This window comes from Nerophis lumbriciformis, linkage group LG30 (assembly GCF_033978685.3).
Source record: "Nerophis lumbriciformis linkage group LG30, RoL_Nlum_v2.1, whole genome shotgun sequence".
Classification (NCBI taxonomy): Eukaryota; Metazoa; Chordata; class Actinopteri; order Syngnathiformes; family Syngnathidae; genus Nerophis; species Nerophis lumbriciformis.
Window position 1 is genome coordinate 18,194,827 of NC_084577.2, and position 27,447 is coordinate 18,222,273.

Consider the following 27,447-nt stretch of genomic DNA (forward strand, 5'->3'; position numbering starts at 1 on the left):
GAGTCTCTCCATGTTGTTTTGTCTTTGTCTGTGTGGCTTTAGAACAACATGAAGCACATGATCAAATTTCTGCTTTATAAGGCCAACAGGTCAAGCCTCCCACTAGAACTTTGACGACGGCAGAAAATCGACACAGCTGCAACTGATATGAAAGGCAACCACCCCGCCTCCATTAAGTACTATTCAGCGTGTGTGTGCTTGTGCTCGCCATGTGTTCTCTACCTTGTGGGGTTGGGACAGGAATAGAAACTCCTCTAAAGATAATAACCACCCGTGAGATTGGTTAAGAAAAATGTTTATCCTGGGAATGTTACAGTCGGAGGTGAGGCCCAGACAGGCGGTCAATGGAGCCCACTCAGGCGCTAAACAACAAGGATATTATGCGCTTGTGTGTGTCCACCGCTAAGGGATACAGTCACGTGCCTTCTAGTGTAAACTCACACCTCCATGCTGACAAGGCTCACCTCAGACAGCTGCGCACGCTCCGCTCCGCTGATATATGAGGAAGATAACGTCCTATTAACGTCTCTAAATATCACTCGTGTGTTTTTGACCATGTGATTATAGCTTTAATCTACAACATTACACAATAAAAGCTTACATGACAATAGGAGAATGTTTCTTTGTGTTTTTGGAGTGCAGCCAAGTTTATATGTACTAGTAATAACAGCCATAACAACCGGCAGGAGGCTGCATTAACCATCAGCCATTCCCTATGCATGCAGTCATTGGATGGTCTAAATGTAAACGCAGCAGTTTTCTTGTTTTGCACATAGCATACAGAAATCCAAAATATTGAATACGAAAAACGACAATGTACCGTATTTTTCAGACTATAAGGCACACTTAAAATCCTTTCATTCTTTTAAAACCAGACAGTGCGCCTTATAACTCGGTGCGCCTAATGTACGCAATCATTTTGGTTGTGCTTACCGACCTCAAATCTATTGTATTTGGTACATGGTGAAATGATAAGTGTGACCAGTAGATGGCAGTCACACATAAGGGATACGTGTAGACTGCAATATGATAGCAGTCACACATAAGAGATACGTGTAGACTGCAATATGACTTAAGTAAACAAGACTAAAATGTTATATGTTCCACGGAAAATATAGAACATTACACACGGCGCTCAAAAATCTATCAAAATGTTTTTAATACGTCTTTGGTAAGCTATGAAGCCGCATCGCTTGATGGATTGTACTGTGCTTCAACATACGAGTATTATTATGGTGTGTATATAAGGTAAGACATTGTCTGGCGTTTTGTTTGGCAATATTCTGCAGAAGCAACTTTTCTTACCCTCTGGTACCTGCTGATCTGTATTTGGGATCTGCATAAGTCCTGAAAATTTGCGTGCATGCGCCTTTGTAGTCCGTGTTGACACTGTAGTCAATAAGCTTCTTCTTTTTGTCCAACTTCTTGTTATGGGACGTTCATCATCCGCTGTTGTCATTTCTAATATAAAGTAGTGTAAAGTTCATACTTATATCTGTCAGTAAACTCGCCATAAAAGCGCTAAAACATACCGGCAAAAATTTGCCAAAAAATGTATAAATATGGTACTTATGCTAATAGCATTTGGACATTAAAGGGACATCTCATGCTGACAATATTGGCACTTGTTTCATTATCTACCTAAAAATTATGTCTATAGGTAAAATTCCCCCCAAATAAGACACAGTAGTGATTTTAGGCTTGTTTTGTAACAAGTTTCAGCACATTTTTAAATGTGCACTTTTAGCTCCAAAACGTGGGCGATCCCTGCATCAGACTGCTGATGTCCCCTACAGAATTCTGGGGGCAACTTCATATTGCGTAGTTTGTGTTTTGGTAGCATCTTCATCCCAAATCCTTTTCTTTTCGGACAGAATTTGCAGAAATTAGCAAATATTGTTGCAGGTTGTAGCAATACAACTAATAAAGGGTCCTGTATACATTTCCAAATTATGGGAATATGAGGAAAGTATGGACCTCTCAAGTCAAACTGACTTGCGAAAAATGGGACGGACCAAGCAAGAGGAGTGTAATTTGTGAAATAATTTTGATTGATTCTGCCTTCAAAGAGGAAAGGTTTTGGTCTGAGTTTGGATAGAAAAAAAAAGTAAGACTTAAGTCAATTGCAATCCTAAAAATTAGGAGCACCCTTAAAGCAAGAAAGAAGAGCAGACTCAGCGGTCAAAAACAAGATACAAATGAGGGAGGTTAAGCCGGTAGTATTCTATTTTGTGTCCTCTTCTATTGATATTTTCCTCAAGATGCTTGAGGAAATGCTGAAAAACCACGAGGAAACACAGGCTACGGTGTCTATGAGGAGATGGAAGGGCAGGGAAGTCCGTAAATGACGATTCTTTTATAATTATCATAATTTTAGCCATGTTAGTTTTTAAGTTATCATGGACCCAATGATCAAAATAATAGTTTGACATTATTTTATCCATACTGTCTATGCTGGGAAATGGGCTCCATTCCTGCAGATGACGTCGAAACCTAGAGGGGGTGCCGTATCGAGTCTGGCAGAGGGGCATTCCAAGTACAGTTATTTATCTACCTATTACTCATAAACTAATTGATCCATCCATCCATCCATCCATCTTCTTCCGCTTATCCGAGGTCGGGTCGCGGGGGCAGCAGCTTAAGCAGGGAAGCCCAGACTTCCCTCTCCCCAGCCACTTCGTCCAGCTCCTCCCGGGGGATCCCGAGGCGTTCCCAGGCCAGCCGGGAGAGATAGTCTTCCCAGCGTGTCCTGGGTCTTCCCCGTGGCCTCCTACCGGTCGGACGTGCCCGAAACACCTTCCTAGGGAGGCGTTCGGGTGGCATCCTGACCAGATGCCCGAACCACCTCATCTGGCTCCTCTCGATGTGGAGGAGCAGCGGCTTTACTTTGAGCTCCCCCCGAATGACAGAGCTTCTCACCCTATCTCCAAGGGAGAGCCCCGCCACTCGGCGGAGGAAACTCATTTCGGCCGCTTGTACCCGTGATCTTGTCCTTTCGGTCATGACCCAAAGCTCATGACCATAGGTGAGGATGGGCACGTAGATCGACCGGTAAATCGAGAGCTTTGCCTTCCGGCTCAGCTCCTTCTTCACTACAACGGATCGATACAGTGTCTGCATTACTGAAGACATCGAACCGATCCGCCTGTCGATCTCACGATCCACTCTTCCCCCACTCGTGAACAAGACTCCGAGGTACTTGAACTCCTCCACTTGGGACAAGATCTCCTCCCCAACCCGGAGATGGCACTCCACCCTTTTCCGGGAGAGAACCATGGACTCGGACTTGGAGGTGCTGATTCCCATCCCAGTCGCTTCACACTCGGCTGCGAACCGATCCAGTGAGAGCTGAAGATCTTGGCCGGAGGAAGCCATCAGGACAAACATCATCTGCAAATAGCAGAGACCTAATCCTGCAGCCACCAAACCAGATACCCTCAACGCCCTGACTGCGCCTAGAAATTCTGTCCATAAAGGTTATGAACAGAATCGGTGACAAAGGGCAGCCTTGGCGGAGTCCAACCCTCACTGGAAACGTGTCCGACTTACTACCGGCAATGCGGACCAAGCTCTGACACTGATTATACAGGGAGCGAACTGCCACAATAAGACAGTCCGTTACCCCATACTCTCTGAGCACTCCCCACAGGACTTCCCGGTGTACACGGTCGAATGCCTTCTCCAAGTCCACAAAGCACATGTAGACTGGTTGGGCAAACTCCCATGCACCCTCAAGGACCCTGCCGAGAGTATAGAGCTGGTCCACAGTTCCACGACCAGGACGAAAACCACACTGTTCCTCCTGAATCCGAGGTTCGACTATCCGGCGTAGCCTCCTCTCCAGTACACCTGAATAGACCTTACCGGGAAGGCTGAGGAGTGTGATCCCACGATAGTTGGAACACACCCTCCGGTTCCCCTTCTTAAAGAGAGGAACCACCACCCCGGTCTGCCAATCCAGAGGTACCGCCCCCGATGTCCACGCGATGTTGCAGAGTCTTGTCAACCAAGACAGCCCCACAACATCCAGAGCCTTAAGGAACTCCGGGCGGTTCTCATCCACCCCCGGGGCCTTGCCACCGAGGAGCTTTTTAACTACCTCGGCAACCTCAGTCCCCAGAAATAGGAGAGCCCACCTCAGATTCCACAGGCCCTGCTTCCTCATAGGAAGATGTGCTGGTAGGATTGAGGAGGTCTTTGAAGTATTCTCTCCACCGATCCACAACATCCGCAGTCGAGGTCAGCAGAGCACCATCCCCACCATACACGGTGTTGACACTGCACTGCTTCCCCTTCCTGAGGCGGCGGCTGGTGGTCCAGAATTGCTTCGAAGCCGTCCGGAAGTCGTTTTCCATGGCTTCCCCGAACTCCTCCCATGTCCGAGTTTTTGCCTATGCGACCGCTGAAGTCGCAGACCGCTTGGCCTGTCGGTACCTGTCCGCTGCCTCAGGAGTCCTATGAGCCAAAAGAACCCGATAGGACTCCTTCTTCAGCTTGACGGCATCCATCACCGCCGGTGTCCACCAACGGGTTCTAGGATTACCGCCACGACAAGCACCAACTACCTTGCGGCCACAGCTCCAATCAGCCGCCTCGACAATAGAGGCGCGGAACATGGTCCATTCGGACTCAATGTCCAGCACCTCCCTCGTGACATGTTCAAAGTCGTTCCGGAGGTGGGAATTGAAACTCTCTCTGACAGGAGACTCTGCCAGACATTCCCAGCAAACCCTCACAATGCGTTTGGGCCTGCCAGGTCTGTCCGGCATCCTCCCCCACCATCGCAGCCAACTCACCACCACGTGGTGATCGGTAGAAAGCTCCGCCCCTCTCTTCACCCGAGTGTCCAAAACATGAGGCCGCAAATCCGATGACACAACTACAAAGTCGATCATGGAACTGCGGCCTAGGGTGTCCTGGTGCCAAGTGCACATATGGACACCCTTATGTTTGAACATGGTGTTCGTTATGGACAATCTGTGTCGGGCACAAAAGTCTAATAACAAAACACCGCTCGGGTTCAGATCCGGGCAGCCATTCTTCCCAATCACGCCTCTCCAGGTTTCACTGTCGTTGCCAACATGAGCATTGAAGTCCCCCAGTAGCACGAGGGAATCACCCGGGGGAGCACTCTCAAGTACTCCCTCGAGTGAATCCAAAAAGGGTGGGTACTCTGAACTGCGGTTTGGCGCGTAAGCGCAAACCATAGTCAGGACCCGTTCCCCCACCTGAAGGCGGAGGGAAGCTACCCTCTCGTCCACCGGGTTGAACTCCAACGTACAGGCTCTGAGCCGGGGGGAAACAAGAATTGCCACCCCAGCCCGTCGCCTCTCACTGCCGGCAACGCCAGAGTGGAAGAGAGTCCAGCCCCTCTCGAGAGAACTGGTTCCAGAGCCCTTGCTGTGCGTCGAAGTGAGTCCGACTATAGCCGGAACTTCTCCACTTTGCGCACTAGCTCAGGCTCCTTCCCCCCCAGCGAGGTGACGTTCCACGTCCCAAGAGCTAGCTTCTGTAGCCGAGGATCGGACCGCCAAGTGCCCTGCCTTCGGCTTCCGCCCAGCTCACATCGCACCCGACCTCTATGACCCCTGCTATGGGAGGTGAGCCCATTGGAGGGGGGACCCACGTTGCCTCTTCGGGCTGTGCCCGGCCGGGCCCCATGGGGACAGGCCCGGCCACCAGGCGCTCGCCATCGTGCCCCACCTCCGGGCCTGGCTCCAGAGGGGGGCCCCGGTGACCCGCGTCCGGGCGAGGGAAATCTGGGTCCTTGTTTTTTATTAAACTAATTGATACTATGGGAAATTACTTCCAGATTAATTTTCAGGAGCAAAAAATAAATAAAAAATGTGTCAGTGTAATTTCGGTATCTGGAATCTATGGGCCCTTTCAGCACAAAAATAAATTGTAGATTAAAATAGACAAAAACAATTATTTTGGCAACATGAATTGGCTGAGATCTTACCAAACTTACACATTTACTGATTCGTTCAAATGGCCTTGTTTTGATGTGTGACTATAAAAAGAAGTGTTTGATTTAGTTTGATTTAGTGAGAAAGTACTGAAGTTCACTAGGAAGAAGGCCTTTTCATATTGTTGTCGTTAAAGGCCACATGTTTCATTTAAGTTAAATGTCATACTTTTTTTCCCCACCCTCTAAGTTAAATAAAGCTGCATCATTTCTACTACTGAAAGCTGCCTACAGCTGAACTGAGGTCCAAATTTAATAGGAGGCGCAAATAAAATTAGGACGGGGCTGTTAATCATCCAGCAACCTTTTGAAGCCGTTTGTGTGCGGTGCTGCAAATCACTCAAGGACACTTACATATTTCCAGCCCAGCGTGGTCTTGCAGTTCTCACAGTAGATATCTGCTACGGCGTGGAGGCCTGTGAGCAGAACTCTCTCCTCTGCAGGACCACACCCTACATTCACCCTGAAAGAGCAAGAATGGGTACAGAGAAACATGAGACTTGAACATGCTTGGTTTTCAGTACAACGTGCTCAGAGTGAGTCACTGAATCCCACCTACTCACTCTCAGACCATACAGAACTGGCAAGCATTGACTCTAACAGCCCCCCCCCCCACACACACAGGCATTCACTGGCTCAGTCTACTAAAAGAACTACGTACCAACATAGAGAAACAATATGCAACAACACTGTATGGAAAATCCTCGTCTCCTGAGGGTAGCGTGCATGGGAAGCTTGTTTCCGACCAGCCAAATTGAAAACAGGTGGAGGGAACAAAGAACAAAAGATGGGACACTCACACTGAGTTGAACAGGTAGGCTCTGCCCTGGCTGCCCTGGAACGACTGCAGAGACAAGAAGAAAGCAACATGACGAGGGCTGCAACACTTTTATATGAATGAAGGAGCAGTTTAGTTTAGGTCATTTATCAACAAATGTGCGCTCGGTGAGTGTTGTTTTTATTGCACGCGGACAAAGTGATTAATTCCTACTGTTGTAACTGTCTTAGACTATAAGGAGAGAAACTGACAGACGTATAACAGTCATCCTCGGTCTACTGTGTTTATTGTTTCTAATAAAAGCCTGTGAAAAAGTGAAGTTGGAACGCATGAAGCACATCTGTTGACTCTACTTTTTCCTCTTTCTTTTCTAAGTGTCCACAAAATGCAACCCAGGTGCCGCTGTGGCCTGCCCGTTACCTTGGATATGAGCTCGTCATGGTTTGCCAGGTGGGCCCGGCAGTGGATGCAGCTGTAGGTCCGGTGGCAGCTCGGCAGGTAAGCCTGAAAAGTCTTGGAGCGCGTCATTCTGACCATGGGCGGAGTAGGCGGGCGGTGCAAAAAGGGACTGCCGGCCCAGGTCGGCTCACAAGGGAAGCACCGCAACACACAGGTGAGGGCCGTGGTGGGCGGTGGGTCGGGAGGTAAACACCTGAGCACAGGCAGAAATGAAAGAGCTCATGGTTCCGTGGTTGCATAACAGTCGCCTCCTTAGAGTGAGTTTGTAGACTCTGGAACTGTTGACGGAGCAGCCGAGGGCAGCTTAAAGCATTTGGCATTTTACTGAGGCTCTGGGATGCGTTTTTAACATTTAAAGGACAGTTTATGCAACACTGTTTCTAAAACTGACAACAAAAGTTGTGTTGTTTTGATGCCGTACGTAAACAAAGGGTGTTTAAAGGGCGGCCCAGGGGCCATTTGCAGATTATTTTATGCGTGTTATTTTATGTAGAAAATTTAAAAATAGAGCAAAAACACATGGCGTAACCTGCAAGCTTTTTTTCCCAGCCTTTTAAAAAAAATACATGCGTGATTGCAATACAATGAGGCCCACCTTCCGCAACCCACCACCACAAATAGATTTTAGCAGGGAAGTATGGTCAGGGTAGACAGGTAAGGCAGAGCCTCACTTGTTTTGATTAACAATTTTAAAAACAAATAATTCATTTAAAAAAAAACTGTGTTATAAAAGTATTTTTGTGTGATTGAAATCATTTTTACCATTTGCATTTTTCAAAAATTGCTATTTTCCCATTTCCTTATCGTATAGAGTGCAGGAAGTAAATATGAATATTTTTGTGTAATGTGCCATGTCCTGAGTGCACCGAATGAATTATCATAGAAACCAGACGAGGGAGTGTGTAGTATTCCTTTTCTCATTCAGTGAGTAAGCGAGTATTTCCTGTTTGCTTAAGCGCGCTGCTGGCTAAGGGAGTGGCTATTTCTGTTTGTCAGCAATGTCTCTAATATAACATTTCTTGAAACAATTTTACACCATGACTTTCTACAGTGTAGAATCTACGGCCTGTGTAATGCATTTAATTTAAGTGTGACAGCAATATTCTTGCTTATAGGACTATAAATACAGGAAAATCATACTGAGAGGTGCTGTAGTACCCTCAGTCGCCACACACACTGAGTCAGTATACATTTGTGTGGCATACGTGAGCTACCATCGTTTTTCACATAGGAAGCCAGTAGATTTTGTTTAAAAAACATAGTTTACACAAACAAAAACAATTAATGAATATTAATGTTTTGCTGAATGAATGTGACCACCAAGATGGAAGATTATATATAAAAGCCGAAAGACATCTCCAAATTGAACTTTGTAAAGAAACACTGTTAGTCTTCTGCAAAACTCTCAAAAAGAGTAAATGCAGGTTTCCAATTTGACATATGTACATCACCCATGTAAACGCAGACAACAGCAATTCAAATGGTTTTCAATAAAGGATGACACATGCACTGTGTTACTTTACTCAGTAACATTGCCAACTGCTGGCCAAACGCATGTCTTAAAAATGATGCATACCCTACTCTAGGTTTTAAGATGAAAACATTGAGGAAATCCTGAAGGCTCAACTCACTTTCAGACCATCAGCTCCCACCAGAGTGGTGGAGCCAGATGGGATCACACAGGACTACTGAAACAGCTGCATTGGGGCGTTTGTCCTCAGTTGCAGGCACTCTTTGTCTTTACCCAACCGGACGCAGGCAGGCTGCAGCGCGAGCATGCATGGAAGTCTACAGTCCAAGGCTGTTGAGTTAATCTCCTTAACCTAACTCTACTGTGAGCCTCGTGCTGCACTCGCTCCATGATACCAAACAGACAGAGCCCTTCAAATACGTGTGTTGCTGCGCATGGTTGACTTAGAAGATTAGTGAGCTGGCCTGGACTATTTCAGTGGTGGATGGAAGTAAGTTCTGGCCACATGTCAAAAACTACATAGATAGCTCTCTTGAACTAAACAAGTGTTTATGTGGCTATTAAATCTCAGCTGTAATATTTCCAAACTTACTATTCAGGCACCTGTTAGTTCACCTATATGTTTTATATTCCAAAAATATTTTTAATTTTCTGATTTTTAAGTAGTATTTAGGGAGATAACGATATGAAAATTTTAAATCACGGTTATCCTGACCAAAATTATCACGGTTAACATTATTATCGCGGTATTATAGAATGCGCTCAAAAAGTACTTATGTACACACACTGAAATATTTTTACCAATGTAATTTTTTAAATAACAAAAATAAATAGACCCACTCTTATAAAACCCATTATTTTAAATATTGGTTTGTACTGTAGCACTTTAAAATGTATTTAAATAAAAAGTGCATATCAAATAAAATCTATTATTATCATCTATCATTTCTGGCTGACGTTGTGGCGTCCTACTCTGTTCAATGGTCCTCACACGCACTGTAAAAACACCTCAGTCTCGTATTCCTCTGAGTATAGAACAATCACTCTGTTGTAAGAGAGCAGTGCTTGTAGGTTCAATGTGCACATTTAAATATCCTATTTGCTCAGACAGCAATGCGTTTATATAATTTTAGATTGGGGTATGTTGTTTTTAACGAGGAAAAACATTAATAGCTCTTGTTTTCATGTTATCATTTAAGCTAGCGAGCTGGCACCAGTGAGTTTTTAATGTGCAGTTATCAATCACGGTTTTCCATCACTTTAATTTAAAACAGTATTACTAACCGTTGGGGGTTTTACCTCGGTTATCAATAAAACCATTTATTGTTACATCCATAATAGTAATGTACTGTAAGTGTAGTGAGGCTGAAATGTGGATTTAAATGAAGTAGGATATTTAAATCAAATTCCACTAATGAGAGTCACAACATGCAGCACTATTTACTTTGTTGTCTCCTTCCTGTCAGTCTTTAGGTAGCCATCTGAAAAAGCTATTGAATAGCTCTGAATGGAACAAGAGCTGTCATTCCAAGGAACACAAGAAGGATATTTTTACTGGTCTGCATTATGATTGTTTCTAATGAACAGTAATGATTAAGCTTCCATTTATGATAGTAGTGTATGTAATAGTGGTAACTCGATTTTGGGATACAAGCTGTCATGTTTGAGTTGAGAGCAAAAAATCGGGTTACCAGCCTCCTCATTAACTAGTTGGTGTAGTAAATGTCACAGTGAACCCTACAAGCGCCAACCAATACATCTGGTGTCTCACTCGCTATATAGTTACGGTAGTTAAAAAGTCTAAACTTTGTTTTTCCAGTATGTAAAAGTTGGTTTCTCTTATTAAAAAGCATGTTAGATTATTATTATGTTGTAGTAAATGTTGTTTTCCGGGCCCAGAAAGGAATAATGGAATTTCAATTAATTTCAATTGGGATCATTGATTTGAGATATGATTTGGGTTACATTGTAAATTATTTGCCACTTGCTAAAATGTAAAATTTTATTTCGAGAAATGTCCCTAGTTTTAAGAGCTGTTTGGTTATTTTTAGCCATTGGCTTTACATCATAATCTTAATTTTAGCATGGATAATTATATGTTGTTTAATCTAGTTTAAAAATGTTAAAATTGAGAAAATAACTATTCAAATCTCCACATAACAAAAAATCTTGTTTAAATATTCTGCAATTTCCAGAGGATGCTTAAACTTAAGTATTGCAAGATGAATAATGCTTGTTTTCAGAATGAAATACATTTCTATCTTAAAAGTCCTGATAATTACTATGTGTACAATTCTTAATTCAGGATGTGTTATCAATTAAAATTAACTAGCTGCATGGACAAATAATTTCTGTAGTTTTTAGTATTTTTTTTCCTAAAATCTAGTCTTTTTATCTTATATTTTGTCAGCTCTTTTTTGTTGTGTACAAGCTCAAGTCAATATTTAAATACCACTAATTTTCATAGAAAAAAAAAAACTAACCCAATGGTAACCATTACATTTGTTAATATGAATATATAAAAGTGGTGTTCAGAATGCGTTTTTCCGCTTTTTACTTATTTCTCAGTGAATAATGCCTGAATAAACGTGTGAATAAACTAGACATGTCTCGATCAACATTTTTGGCCTTAGATCCGATCCGATTTCAAGTTCCAATCCGATACTTTGACAATAGATTATAGAACTAAAATCTTTTGGGTGTTGCCTTCAAAGCCTTCTTGTATCCAGAGACTTACTCCTTGACAAAAACCCTAAAAAAAATGTTAAAATGTAAAATATTGATCTAATCACTTTGGCATTGTTTATATACAGATACCATACTAGTTATCGACAGCATCGATCACTGCTACTTTATGCTCATGTGGTTTCGAAAGGTCTAAGGAAGAATATTGCTGAAGAGACGGACACCTGGGCAAGCTTAACCAGTGTGCTGACAACAATGTGACCTGACTTCTAAAAATACATGCTTACCAAAATGGTAGTGTAATTGATTCCCCTCTCAATGTCCCATCTGTGACTGACAGTTGAACAGTCATTGGTGGTATTCGCCTTATGCCAAAAACCAGCTTCCCTGAGATCTTAGATGTGTCGAAAACATCTGTGTCCTACAGGTGGCAATAATGTCTCTCATCAAACTTTTTCACTACGAAAAAGCTACTCCATACAGAATTTGAGTCGCATGGAAACTTATTGGAGCCAAGCCCTTTGGAAGAACGTCTGATCTCCTATAAAGACTTCTAGAGATGTGCCAATTTGATATCAGGATGTGAATGTTTTACCCATTAATTATTGTTTACTTGCTTGTTTGTATCCATAATTAATTAATACATTTTTCGGACTACAAGGCACACTTAAAATCCTCTAATTTTCTCAAAAATCGACAGTGCGCCTTATAACCCGGTGCGCCTAATGTACGGAATCATTCTGGTTGTACTTACCGACCTCGAAGCAATTTTATTTGGTACATGATTTAATGATAAGTGTGACCAGTAGATGATAGTCACACATGAGAGATACGGGTAGACTGCAATATGACGCCAGCAAACAACACAAAAACTTGAAATGTTCCATTGATAATAAAGAACATTACACACGGCACTCAAAGATCTGTCAAAATGTTTTAGTACGACTTTGAAGCCGCACCGCTTGATGGATTGTCGGCCCATTACGGCTACCGTAGTCAGAGATACAAGTATTACTATGGCGTGTGTATAAGGACCGCAAAATGGCACCCATTAGCAGACATATTATCTGGCGTCTTGTGTCACAATATTATGCAAAACCAACTTTTCTTACCTTCTGGTACCTGCTGATGTGTATTTGAGATCTGCATACGTCCTGAAAATTTGCACACTGTGGTCCGTGCCGATGCCGTAGTCGATAAGCTTCTTCTATTTCACTATCTTCTTGTAATGGGGCATTCCCCGTTTGCTGTTGCCATTTCTAATATAAATTAGCGTAAGGCTCTAACTTATATCTCGCTATGGAAGCGCTAAAAACTACTATAATTCACCCACGGAACTTTAGTTATTAGAGAGTTCCGGTTGGATGTTTTTTCACAGGACACATTTCCGACTTTGTTGCACTAGTGAGCCATGGGTGAGAAGATGCTGCTCCGTTGTTGATTTAAGTAAAGTCTGAATGTCATTTAAACAGTTAGTTCCATCTTTTGACACTTCTTCCACTCCCGTCCTTGCACGCTACACCGCTACAACAAAGACGACGGGGATAAGACGCTGTCGAAGGTGAGCCACGTAAATAAGACCGCCCACAAAACGGCGCATCCTGAAGCGACTGTCAGAAAGCGACTAGAAGATGGTCTGTAAAACATAATCTTTTGACCAAGGAACCACCATTATATGTTATGTAGATCACAAGGAAGTGTTTTGAATTTAGAAACAAATCATAATGTGACCCTTTTAATGTGCGTTTGTATGAAAAAAGACCTGAATAGACCCGTTCATCGGCAGTGCGCCTTATGGTCCAGAAAATACGGTAATTCCCCAACAAGAAATAACAGGAATATAAGAAACTTCACCGGCAGAGTTCAGTATTCCGTATTTATTTCACAGTCATACAGGTTGACTTATTTTGCTAAAAAGTTACTGAATCGATTTTAACTCACGGAATTGTATAGTTCTAAAAAACTACTATCGTTCCTGAAATTGATCAGTAACCCCAAATTATGAATCGAATCGAATCATCGTTAAAACAAATCGTTAGACCACTAGAGCATCCATCCATCCATCCATCCATTTCCTACTGCTTGTCCCTTTTTGGGGTCGCGGAGGGTGCTGGAGCCTATCTCAACTGCAATCGGGCGGAAGGCGGCGTACACCCTGGACAAGTCGCCACCTCATCACAGACTAGAACATACAGTACAGGCCAAAAGTTTGGACACACCTTCTCCTCATTCAATGCGTTTTCTTTATTTTCATGACTATTTACATTGTAGGTTGTCACTGAAGGCATCAAAACTTTAAAAAATGAACATGTGGAGTTATGTACTTAACAAAAAAAGGTGAAATGACTGAAAACACGTTTTATATTCGAATTTCTTCAAAATAGCCACACGTTGCTCTGATTACTGCTTTGCACACTCTTTGCATTCTCTCAATGAGCTTAAAGAGGCAGTCACCTGAAATGGTGTTCACTTCACAGGTGTGTTTGAAGCTCATCGAGAGAATGCCAAGAGTGTGGCTATTTTGAAGAAATTAAAATAAAAAACATGTTTTCAGTTATTTCACCTTTTTTTTGTTAAGTACATAACTCCACATGTGTTCATTCATAATTTTGATGCCTTCAGTGACAATCTACAATGTAAATAGTCATGAAAATAAAGAAAACGCATTGAATGAGAAGGTGTGTCCCAACTTTTGGCCTCTACTGGATATTAGAAAACATTTGCAGAAACGTGAAGGAATTGGGGGGCCTGAGATTGACAGGTGATCTGTCCAGGGTATAGCCCGCCTCTCGGCCATAGGCTCCAGTTCAAGAATGATTAAGTTAGGACAGTTTCCCAGCCTCAGCGGCAAATGAAATTGCAGAGTAGCTTTTAAAAAGGTACGATGCTGCTTGACATGACACGGAAGAAGAGATTGGATGATTGATGAGCAGCAGTAGACGTAATCAAAGGTGGCACGGCTAACAAACACAAGCACACTGTGTGCGTTATCAGTGTTTATTTATTTTATCACTTTCTCTTTTGCTCTGCCTGCCTGTGACGTCTCCTCATCTGTGCCTAAAGGGCCTCGCCGCGCAATTCTATGCATTTTTTTCTCTCCCCTCGCTGCCACTGTCTATTCATCAGTCCTGTCGCACGTCGTTTGAGGTCACCGAGCTGCCCGTTCTGGTCATTTCGGAGTGTCATCACAAAGGGCTACGTGCCACGAGCCTCACCAGCCGAAAAAGCCCCTTGTATACCCCCAACAAAAAAACCTTTGTTATGTAACCCACTGATGCTGCCGCCGTCGTCGCTGCCGTTTGTGGACGGCGAACGAGGGCAACGCGAGGGAGGCGAGTCAAACGGGGACGGCAAGATAGGGGGACGTGGCGGTGTGCGTCTAACGCTGCACACAACGTCCATTCAGCACTAATCCTACTTTCATCTTCTTCCACAATCAGTGTTACCACCGCCAGCGTTCAGCGGCATGACATCACTTATCAAATCTCACCGATAAAGCAAGGCTGCTGAATCCTACACGTGTGTGCGTCATGTTGTGTCTTCATTTTATGCAAAAGAATGCTTATTTTCTCACAGAGAAGACACAAACAAACATTATGCTTTCCAGCATTCGCACGTACTGTATATAGTATATTGTAATTATTATTCCGCCTATTTTCGTCTGCCTTCTTTTTCCACATTTTTTCATCCGATTCAAACCATTCCACTTTCAAAATGCTCATCATGACTATTTAAATTGTAGATTGTCACTGAAGGCATCAAAACTATGGATGAACACGTGGAGTTATGTACTTAACAAAAAAAGGTGAAATAACTGAAAACATGTTTTATTTTCTAATTTCTTCAAAATAGCCACCCTTTGCTCTGATTACTGCTTTGCACACTCTTGGCATTCTCTCGATGAGCTTGAAGAGGTAGTCACCTGAAATGGTTTTCACTTCACAGGTGTGTTTGAAGCTCATCGAGAGAATGCCAAGAGTGTGCAAAGCAGTAATCAGAGCAAAGGGTGGCTATTTTGAAGAAATTGTAATAAAAAACATGTTTTCAGTTATTTCACCTTTTTTTTGTTAAGTACATAACTCCACATGTGTTCATTCAAAGTTCTGATGCCTTCAGTGACAATCTACAATGTAAATAGTTATGAAAATAAAGAAAACGCATTGAATGAGAAGGTGTGTCCAAATGGTGTTCAATTCACAGGTAAAGAAGAAAAACATTTCAATTTTTAGCATGTTAACGTTAGCACATGTGCATGCTGTCTTTGCAGGCACATATATTTTGGTAATCGACGCATGTGAGCTGTTGACATGCTAACGTTAACGCATAACTTCAGACATTTTTCATCCTATTCAACCATTCCACTTTCAAAAAGTTTGTCTCGTTCATGACACCTGTGCCACCATTTTGTTTTTCTCCAAAAAATCTCACATTTCCAAGAATTACACATTTCCAAGGAGATGTTTTCCCCTTTTAAAAATATTTTTTCAAACTCTGCACATTTCTTGGCATATAAGCATGTTTACACCTCAAAGTCATATATTTTGGTGGTTATGCTATCTGTTAGCATTCCAGAGTTAGCATGTAAACATGGTACCATTAGCATGCTAGCTTTGACTAATTTTGTATATATATATACATACATATATAATAATATATGTATGTATGTATGTGTATGTATATATATATATATATATATATATGTCTTAATAAGGTTATCCAAAAAATAGTGCTCGATACCGTAGTAGAGCGCAATATATGTATGTGTGGGAAAAAAATCACAAGACTATTTCATCTCTACAGGCCTGTTTCATGAGGGGGGGTACCCTCAATCATCAGGAGATTTTAATGGTAGCATTCGCATACCATGGTTTATATAGGGCACAGAGTGGGTGGGTACAGGCTGGCCTAGGGGCGTGGTGATTGGCTCATGTGTTACCTAGGAGGTGTTTCCGTCTATGGCGGCATGTTGTTACAATTTCGCTGCGCTTGTTGAGGGATGACAGGTCTGGACGGTAAATAATAAACAGTTTCTCTTTCAAGCATAGGTTGCATCTTTTATTACCACTATTGTAAGGTGTGCTGGATGCAAGAATTTGCCATGTTATTGAATATTCAACATTATTGTCTTTGAGGTCCCAAATGTGTTTGCTGAGTTCTGTGGTATTTCGCAGGTTTTTGTTCCTGAAAGAAGCCTTGTGATTGTTCCATCTGGTTTTGAATTCACCCTCGGTTAATCCTACATATGTGTCGGATGTGTTAATGTCCTTGCGTATTACCTTAGATTGGTAGACAACTGATGTTTGTAAGCACCCCCCGTTGAGGGGGCAATCAGGTTTCTTTCGACAGTTACATGCTTTGTTGGTTTTGGAGTCGCTCTGACTGGGGGTCGACGGCTCATTTGCAATTGTTTTGTTGTGGTTTGAGATGATTTGTCGTATATTGTTCATGCAGCTGTAGCTCAATTTAATGTTGTTCTTGTTGAATACTTTTCTTAGGTTGTTGTCTTTGGGAAAGTGTTTGTCAATCAGATTGAGGAATTTGTGTCCAATGTTCGTTGAGACGTTTTTGCTGTATGGGGGGTTGTACCAGATGATGTCGTTTCGTTTTCTGTTCTTTTTTGGCTGGTTTCCTGGCGTGGGTTCATAGGTGAGGGTGAAATTGTATCAACAAGGCACTGCCATATTTATTATTGAAGTCACAAAGTGCATTATTTTTTTTAACCTGCCTTTTTTTTAACCGCAGCTTGGAATTTGGGACATGCTCTCCCTGAGAGGTTGAGGTGGGCGGGGTTGGGGGGGGGGGGGGGGGTAGCGGGGGGGGTATATTGTAGCGTCCCGGAAGAGTTATTGCTGCAAGGGGTTCTGGGTATTTGTTCTGTTGTGTTACGGTGCGGATGTTCTCCCAAAATGTGTTTGTCATTCTTGTTTGGTGTGGGTTCACAGTGTGGCGCATATTTGTAACAGTGTTAAAGTTGTTTATACGGCCACCCTCAGTGTGACCTGTATGGCTGTTGACCAAGTATGTTGCATTCACTTGTGTGTGTGAAAAGCCGTAGATATTATGCGACTGGGCTGACACGCAAAGGCAGTGCCTTTGAGGTTTATTGTCGCTCTGTACTTCTCCCTACGTCCGTGTACCACTCCGTACAGCGGCGTTTTAAAAAGTCATAAATTTCACTTTTTGAAACCGATACCTATAATTTTGAAACCGATCCCGATAATTTCCGTTATTACATTTTGAAGCATTTATCGGCCGATAATATCGGCAGTACGATTTTATCGAACATCCCTAGTATTTAATTTTATTTATTTTTATTTTTTGTTTCATTATCAATTATGTAGTATTTATTTAATTAGTTGTTATAGTCCCACATTTACGCTTGTGTTGCTAATTAGCACATTTAATTGTTTTTATTAGATTGTTGGGAAGAGATGCGTGTGATTGCATCAGTGGATGTAAACAAAGTATTGTGAGCACACAGTCGTGTGTCTGTGTGTTCCTAGATACAACAAGAGTGCCAACACTTTGATAAATAAGGTGAGACACACTATTAAATTCAAGAAAGAAGTCATAGCAAAATATTAAGGTGGCGTTCACAGCCCCTTTACTTTATTTTGCCTATCATCACTGTCAAAAGGTCTGCAATAAAAGGTAAATGTTTAAAAGGTAAACATTTGGGAATGGATTAATAACGAAAAGTGAGGTACCACTGTGCTGGTGTAATTAGGGACAGTATACGATATAAATGATTCACATTTGGCCCACGATAGAGCTTTTAACACTATCGTTATTTTGTGATAATGCATGTTGATGACACATTCTAGCTGTGTCCCGCAAACTTGACTGCGACAAATGAACAAATGCCTCCTTATGCTGATAGTATATATTTGTACCATGAATTGATTAACGTGGACCCCGACTTAAACAAGTTAAAAAACTTATTCGGGTGTTACCATTTACTTTTCAATTGTACGGAATATGTACTTTACTGTGCAATCTACTAATAAATGTCTCAATCAATCAATCAAAAACAATGTAGTGCCCTCGCTAGTGAGTTAGTGGCTAATGTCGCTCCACAGTGCAAAGCCCCTTATAAATCACTAAATCTCGCCTCCATGGCAGCAATTGAAGTAAGTTTCTTTACAAGTATTATTATCACTGGAGGACTATAGTACACAAGGTATAGCTAAACACACCGTAGGAGGATACAAAAAAATCTGAGCTAACCGCTAAGCTAGAGCTCTTAAATGTGAACAGAGGTGGGCGCATCAATACAAATATTAACAGTAACGATACATATAGTATCCGTATATGGTCGATGCTAAAGTGATTAGATAGGCATTTTTTATTATTAAAAAAAATGTTTTTTGTCATTTTTGTTACTGTTTATAAACAGGACTAGAAGGGAATGCATAGATAAACCTGCTACCCTACACACCGCAGGAGGATACATAGCTAACCGCTAAGCTAGAATTTAAACAAGGGTGAGCGGACCAATACAAATATTGACAGTAACGATACCAAGTATAGTAGTATCAGATAATAGTCACTACTACAGTGATTAGATCAAAACGTTTTTGTTATCACAAAATCTTTTTTGTCGTTTTTTGTTATTGTTAATAAACCCTAGAAATTAGTGCAAACAGTAGTTTTTACATGTTTTTAGTTATTTTGTACTATTGACTTTATGATACATTTTGTATGTAATAAAATGAAACAAGGACATAATACAATAACTTTGATTGACATTGTCACATCGCCAGCCTGTGTTTTTGTTTGATTATAAGTGTGATCATAAATTGAATCACTCAATGATCTTGAAGATGTGAAGTATCAGCATTGGTATGACCAATACTGCTCCTGGAACTACTTGGTATTGGATCGATACCCAAATGTGTAGTATCGCCCAAAACTAATGTCAAGTATTGAAACAACAGAAGAATAAGTGCGTGTTACATTTTAACAGAAGTGTAGATAGAACATGTTACAACATGAAATTACCCAGGTATCAACAGTAATTTAGCAAGTAGATTAATAATAGCTTTGAGAAAGATAATGATGCAATATGTTACCTCATACGTCAGCAGATATTTTAGAGCTTTTGTAACCCGTTTTTGAAAGGGTCTATTATTATTTCAGCCAAATAATATATTGTGATATGCGGCCCATCCCAATGTGTATCCTAAACCAGAGGTTCTTAATCTTTTTGACCTTGGGGCCAACTTTTCCTACTACAGAGGGGCCTCAGAGCCCAGTCAAATATTAACACTGAATTAGTCATCTTACTCGTTATTTCAATTGTATTCAATAATTACATCTAACCTACTTAAAGTTTAACAGGAGAAACCTTATAGAATGATATGTGAGCATGTGTTAAATACAAAAAGATTATCATCAAGGATTAGGTCAGGCTGATTACAAAAGTAAATACAAATATACTGAAAAAGAAGGGACTTATAGAAATTGATTTAAAATTATATGTCTGTGTTGGCTCTGCGATGAGGTGTACCCCGCCTTCCGCCCGATTGTAGCTGAGATAGGCTCCAGCGCCCCCCGCGACCCCAAAGGGAATAAGCGGTAGAAAATGGATGGATGTTTACAAACAATTAAGCAGTGCAATATAAATACATTCTAACTAAATTAATAATACATTAGATACATGTTTCTTAACTAAATGTCAATTAAATTAAAGTGCAAATGAAAATGCAGCTTCACCACTATAGTCATAATTTTTGCGCTTAATAAACTTCTCTACGAGTTTAGCTCCAGACTTCTTCTGTTTGTTTGATTTTGTTATTACTGCCACAAGTGGTGGAAAAGTGTGTGACAACTGAGTACCGCTAAAGCCCATGCGGACCACAGCTGAGAAACAGATATTTTTGGTGGCCCTCTAGGGCAGGGGTTCTTAACCCGTTTTACCCCCGGGCCTAACTTTTTTCACTACATAGGGAGCCACACTTTAAAAAAATACATTTTTATTTTTAACACATAAACCTTAGGCTTATGTACGGCTGATTAGAAAGATAAGTACTAACAAAATGTACTGCATAAGAAAGGACTCATAAATAACTGACAAAAAAAATAAATTTATGTAAACTAGTGTTGTCCCGATGCCAATATTTTGCTACCAGTACCAAAATGCATTTCGATACTTTTGGGTACTTTTCTAAATAAAGGAGACCAGTAAAAATTGCATTATTGGCTTTATTTCAACAAAAAATCTCACGGTACATTAAACATATGTTTCTTATTGCAAGTATGTCCTTAAATAAAATAGTGAACATACTAGACAACTTTTCTTTTAGTAGTAAGTAAGCAAACAAAGGCTCCTAATTTAGCTGCTGACATATGCAGTAACATATTGTGTCATTTTCCATTCTATATTGTTTCTACTTGTTCATTAACTGTTAATATCTGCTTACTTTCTGTTTCAACATGTTCTATCTACACTTCTGTTAAAATGTATTAATCACTTATTATTCTGTTTGGATGCTTTACATTAGTTTTGGATGATACCACAAATTTAGGTATCAATCCGATACCAAGTCGTTACAGGATTATACATTGGTCATATTCAAAGTCCTCATGTGTCCAGGGACATATTTCCTGAGGTTATAAACAAAATATAATTTTTTTTAAATGTTGTGATGCTAAAAAATATTGATGTAATCATATTAGTATCGACTAGATTCGCTCCTGTACTTGGTGTCATTCCAGTGGATGTCAGATGTAGATCCACCCATGGCGTTTGTTTACATTTTGACGCCGGTGAGCTACGGTGTGTAGTCTAATACTTGTAAGAAACTTACTTTATTTGTCGCCATGGAGGCGAGGATTAGTGATTTAGAAGTAGCTAAAATACTGCCGACTGCGGCTGGACTTAAGCCGCTAGCTAGCTAGCCATGTCTTAAAGGGGAACATTATCACCAGACCTATGTAAGTGTCAATATATACCTTGATGTTGCAGAAAAAAGACCATATATTTTTTTAACCGATTTCCGAACTCTAAATGGGTGAATTTTGGCGAATTAAACGCTTTTCTATTATTCGCTCTTGGAGCGATGACGTCACAACGTGACGTCACATCGGGAAGCAATCCGCCATTTTCTCAAACACATTACAAACATCGAGTCAAATCAGCTCTGTTATTTTCCGTTTTTTCGACTGTTTTCCATACCTTGGAGACATCATGCCTCGTCGGTGTGTTGTCGGAGGGTCTAACAACACGAACAGGGACGGATTCAAGTTGCACCAGTGGCCCAAAGATGCGAAAGTGGCAAGAAATTGGACGTTTGTTTCGCACACTTTACCGACGAAAGCTATGCTACGACAGAGATGGCAAGAATGTGTGGATATCCTGCGACACTCAAAGCAGATGCATTTCCAACGATAAAGTCAAAGAAATCTGCCGCCAGACCCCCATTGAATCTGCCGGAGTGTGTGAGCAATTCAGGGACAAAGGACCTCGGTAGCACGGCAAGCAATGGCGGCAGTTTGTTCCCGCAGACGAGCGAGCTAAACCCCCTTGGATGTCTTGGCTCACACCGTCCCTTATGCCACCGAAGATGATCAAGAGAAGAATATCAACCCTAGCTTCCCTGGCCTGCTGACATCAACTCCAAAACTGGACAGATCAGCTTTCAGGAAAAGAGAGCGGATGAGGGTATGTCTACAGAATATATTAATTGATGAAAATTGGGCTGTCTGCACTCTCAAAGTGCATGTTGTTGCCAAATGTATTCCATATGCTGTAAACCTAGTTCATAGTTGTTAGTTTCCTTTAATGCCAAACAAACACATACCAATCGTTGGTTAGAAGGCGATCGCCGAATTCGTCCTCGCTTTCTCCCGTGTCGCTGGCTGTCGTGTCCGTCGGTTTTGCTTGCATACGGTTCAAACCGATATGGCTCAATAGCTTTAGTTTCTTCTTCAATTTCGTTTTCGCTACCTGCCTCCACACTACAACCATCCGTTTCAATACATGCGTAATCTGTTGAATCGCTTAAGCCGCTGAAATCCGAGTCTGAATCCGAGCTAATGTCGCTATAGCTTGCTGTTCTATGCGCCATGTTTGTTTGTATTGGCATCACTATGTGACGTCACAGGAAATGGACGGGTGTTTATAACGATGGTTAAAATCAGGCACTTTGAAGCTTTTTTTTAGGGATATTGCGTGATGGGTAAAATTTTGAAAAAAAACTTCGAAAAATAAAATAAGCCACTGGGAACTGATTTTTAATGGTTTTAACCCTTCTGAAATTGTGATAATGTTCCCCTTTAAAGCACCTCTTCCTGAGGGTGTTTCAGTGTTATAACTTCACCTTTATCGTTAGTTTTTAAGCCACAATGCGTCCGTTCTCCATTTTCTGTCTACACACTGTGTCTGCTTGTAAGTACTCTGTGATTGTGCGCTGCCAAACCTGCTCCTCTGCTCGAAAAACCAACAATGACACGACTTGGGTGGGGGATCGGTACTTTTTAGAGGCGGTATAGTACCGAATATGATTCATTAGTATCACGGTAGTATACCAATACCGGTATACCGTACAACCCTAACGTACACTTATGTTGTGCTAAAATAAATAAACAAATTTATTAATTAGAATGTTTATTAACTAAACTGCCAATAAAATTAGTGCAAACGTAAATACAGCTTCACCAATTTAGTCATATTTTTTGTGCTTGAAAAAATTTCTCGAGACTTCTCTTGGGGCGGCGTGGCTCAGATGACAGACACATGTAGAGCGCTTTGCGTCAGTAGAGAAAAAGCGCTATCTAAATATAGTTCACTTCACTTGCTCGGTTTTGTTTGCTACCGTCATTACTGCCACGAGTGGTAGAAAAAAATGTATTACAACCGAGTACTGCTGCGGCCCATTCTGAACAGAATAGAATAACGTTTGACTATTCAAGCAAAACAATGACTCCATTATAAGGTCTGATCGCAATTTCAACGTATTGAAACGTCACACAATCAAAATAAAGATATTTGTACACGGAGGAAACATAATTATTGCAAACTAGCGGCGTTAACGCTCATCACCCGGGCCAAAACTTGGACAAGATCAATAACACACAAAATTGTGAATTGGGGAACAGCAAGGTGAGGGCATGCAAAGTGTGTGTGTGTGTTGTCTACTGTATGAATCAGGTCACAGGCAGTGGCACACTTTATCTGGGCCAGAACTTCAGCCACCATGCACACGGAGCCCAGATGGCAGGGATGCCTGAGCTCAGCAATCCCACGTACACACACGCACGCACACACGCACACACCGTCCGACTGACAGGTTTGAGCATCTGCAGTGACCTGTCCTCATGAGTGGTGACGTGAGAGGGTTATAGGATAACCTGGATCGATCACTAATGTAATGTCGTTCGCGACGGCCACGCGCGTGCACGTGGACCATGTTGCACGCGCTCAGGAGAGACGCAATATAAACAACACGCAATAATAAAGTGTATGTATCATGCATATATATATATATATATATATATATATATAAAGTCAGGCTGCCATCCAATCGTCTGTTTCAACACACCAGTCTAAAATACCATCACGTATGGCGCAAAACACGTATATGTTACTTTTTTGGGAGTCAATAAACAAACATCATTGAGGTACTGGGAATATTGTTTGACTAAAAATCAACGCAGCAAAGTGACGCCAACAACAACACAGTGAATAGTTGTACCTTTGAGGGGGAGAAAAGGGCACCTCCGCGTTGCCTCAAAAAATGTCGCACCTCCTCGTTTTCCGTGTGGCAGTGCCAATCCTAAAATCTGCGTGAAGCTCCGGTCGGAACAAACGTCTTGTCGTCTTTGTGTGTCTTGTCTCCGAGTCTTCTGGGCCCTGGTAATAAGTCGTGCACAGACGCAATGTTTTGACGCGCAACGATGCCCAGCACAGTTTGCAGGGGAGGAGGGTAAAGAGTACGGACACGACCAGCCGGAGCGAGATAGTTGTCTCCTTTCTACTTCCGGCCTTGTTTCCGGGTTAGCGCGGTTCTACGTCCAGACTGTACTTCACATTATCCGTTCATGTCCTTCCTATCTAGTATACATTATTAAATGTGGCTCAAATCTTATGATGTACACGATACATCATTCGACGTATACTCCAGTTTGTGCTGCTTGTGAACATAAGGACGTAAACACAATCGCTCGCGCATGCGCAAAGCTTCATGACGCTTCTCGATAGTTGAAATAGTCTATACTTTCTCGTCCATTGAAAGTCATTACGTCAACGGACTACGACATTTTACTAATGTTAACGTCCTACTCCTACTTTACATGACACTACTGTGGTATGTAATACGAAGTTTAAAAGTCAAAACTTTGTCTGTACCACATTCGAGGGACGAGTATCATTTTCCCCCAGCCTGACTGTTAGCTCTTCGGGACAAAGGCGGCTTGTGAAATGAGTGATAGAACTATTGGCCAATCACATAAATGATACAGCATAGCAACAATGCGCTCATTGGTTGATATTTCAGCAACAGCACATTAACTAATACGATCAAGGACTGCACGTAGATGTTCCTAAAAACACAACATATTAGAAAAAAAGAATACCTAAACGTCAACAACAGTGATATCCAACGTGTGGTTCGGGCATGCAGCCCATCTAATTTTTTTAATTACAGTGTTGCAAAAAACAAACAAAAAACAACAACAGTGAAAATGTAAGCAAAAAGAGCAAAATAATCGGAATGTAATAAGAAAAAGCTGACATTTTAAAATAATAAACAACAATACACTTAGTCACCTGTAACACAATGGTCTGTCTTTAAATATATATATACATTTTTTTTAGCATTTAAAAAAAAAAAACATACAATTTTTATGCGGCCATTGGTCCCTTGGTGAAAAAGGTTTGGACACCCATGATCTAAAATATTAGAAGCTCTGAAAATAAATATAACAGCACGGTGGTAGAAGGGTTAGTGCATCTGCCTCACAATACGAAGGTCCTGAGTAGTCTTGGGTTCAATCCCGACTCCGGCTTCCTCCCACTTCCAAAGACATGCACCTGGGGATAGGTTGATTGGCAACACTAAAAATTGGCCCTAGTGTGTGGATGTGAGCGTAAATGTTGTCTGTCTATCTGTGTTGGCCCTGCGATGAGGTGGCGACTTGTCCAGGGTGTACCCCGCCTTCTGACCGATTGTAGCTGAGATAGGCTCCAGCGCCCCCCGCGACCCCAAAGGGAATAAGCGGTAGAAAATGGATGGATGGAATAAAATAATAATATAAGATAAATATATAGTAAAATAAAATGAAAATAAATAAAAGTACAAACAAAGTTTAGTTAGTTCGTCAATCAAAAAAAAAAAAAAAAAACTAATTTATGGATTAATTGATAAAAAAAAACCCACTGTTAGATGTGTAACTGAACATTAATATTTTCGTACAGGCAGAATTTTTGACACACTAGGTTATGCAATTACCCAATCCTGATAGGATTTCAGTTATTTGTATTGTATTCCTACATAGGAAAAAACAAGAGTAAAAAAAATGTAAGAAAAAAGAGCAAAAAAAATCAGTATGTAATGAGAAAAAGCTGACATTTTTAAATAATAAACAACAATATACTTAGTCACCTGTAACACAATGGTTTGTCTTTAAATGTATATATTTTGTTTTTAGCATTTAAAAAAAAACAAAAAAAAAACATACAATCAGTATGCGGCCATTGGTCCCTTGGTGAAAAAGGTTTGGACACCCATGATCTAAAATATTAGAAGCTCTGAAAATAAATATAATAATAAAATAATAATATAAAATGAATATATAGTAAAATACAATGAAAATAAATCAACTAAAGTACAAACAAAGGTCAGTTAGTTCGTCAATCAAAAAAAAACAATACTAATTTATGGATTAATTGGTTAAAAAAAACACTGTTATATGTGTAACTGTACATTAATATTTTCCTACAGGCAGAATTTTTGACACACTAGGTTATGCAATTACTCAATCCTGATATGATTGCAGTTATTTGTATTGTATTCCTACATAGGAAAAAACAAGAGTAAAAAAAATTAAGAAAAAAGAGCAAAAAAATCAGTATGTAATGAGAAAAAGCTGACATTTTAAAATAATAAACAACAATATACTTAGTCACCTGTAACACAATGGTTTGTCTTTAAATATATATATATATATATATATATATATATATATATATATTGTTTTTAACATTTAAAAAAATAAATAAATAATAAAAACATACAATCAGTATGCGGCCATTGGTCCCTTGGTGAAAAGGTTTGGACACCCATGATCTAAAATATTAGAAGCTCTGAAAATAAATATAATAATAACAATAATAATATAAAATAAATATATAGTAAAATTAAATGAAAATAAATTAAAGGGACGGCGTGGCTCAGAGGGTTGCTGGTTACTGGGGTTCAATCTCCACCTTCTACCATCCTAGTCACATCCGTTGTGTCCTTGGGCAAGACACTTCACCCCTTGCTCCTGATGGCTGCTGGTTAGCGCCTTGCATGGCAGCTCCCGCCATCAGTGTGTGAATGTGTGTGTGAATGGGTGAATGTGGAAATACTGTCAAAGCGCTTTGAGTACCTTGTAGGTAGAAAAGCGCTATACAAGTATAACCCATTTATCATTTATAAAGTACAATCAAAATAAAAAAAATAAAATAATACTAATTTATGGATTAATTGATTAAAAATACCCACTGTTAAATGTGTAAATGAGCATTAATATTTTCGTACAGGTATAATTTTTGACACACTTGGTTAAGCAATTACCCAATCCTAATATTATTTCAGTATTTGTATTGTATTCCTACATGGGAAAAGAAGAGTAAAACAATTTAAGAAAAAAGAGCAAAAAAATAAATATTTAATGAGAAGAAGCTGAAATGTTCTAATTAATAATAATGATGTACTTAGACAACACAAAGCTGACAAAGTTTTGGCTTTAAATATATATAATATCTGTTTTTAGCATTTTTCTTAAATACAAAAACATATCAAAATGGCGCCTGCACTCTTTGACTTTTCAGTATGTGACCCTTGGTGGAAAAAGTTTGGACATCCTGGTCTATACAACTAT

General features: G+C 40.7%; 2 protein-coding genes across 2 annotated transcripts in view; one reads left to right on the forward strand and one right to left on the reverse strand.

The window, feature by feature from the left end:
* The window catches only part of LOC133572733 (protein yippee-like 2), a 31,170-nt gene extending 6,742 nt beyond the window's left edge, over nt 1-24,428 (reverse strand). The window contains exons 1-4 of the mRNA XM_061925711.1: nt 24,057-24,428; nt 7,167-7,398; nt 6,769-6,812; nt 6,323-6,431 (exon numbers count right to left, since the gene is read on the reverse strand). Coding sequence (XP_061781695.1) covers nt 6,323-6,431; nt 6,769-6,812; nt 7,167-7,283 — 270 coding nt within the window. The 5' untranslated portion in view covers nt 7,284-7,398; nt 24,057-24,428. The remainder of the gene's footprint in view (nt 1-6,322; nt 6,432-6,768; nt 6,813-7,166; nt 7,399-24,056) is intronic.
* LOC133572729 (uncharacterized) overlaps nt 1-27,447 on the forward strand; it is a 56,628-nt gene that overhangs the window by 12,531 nt on the left and 16,650 nt on the right. Inside the window, exon 2 of the mRNA XM_061925701.1 lies at nt 7,122-7,244. The gene's annotated coding sequence lies outside the window, so the exon portion shown is untranslated. The remainder of the gene's footprint in view (nt 1-7,121; nt 7,245-27,447) is intronic.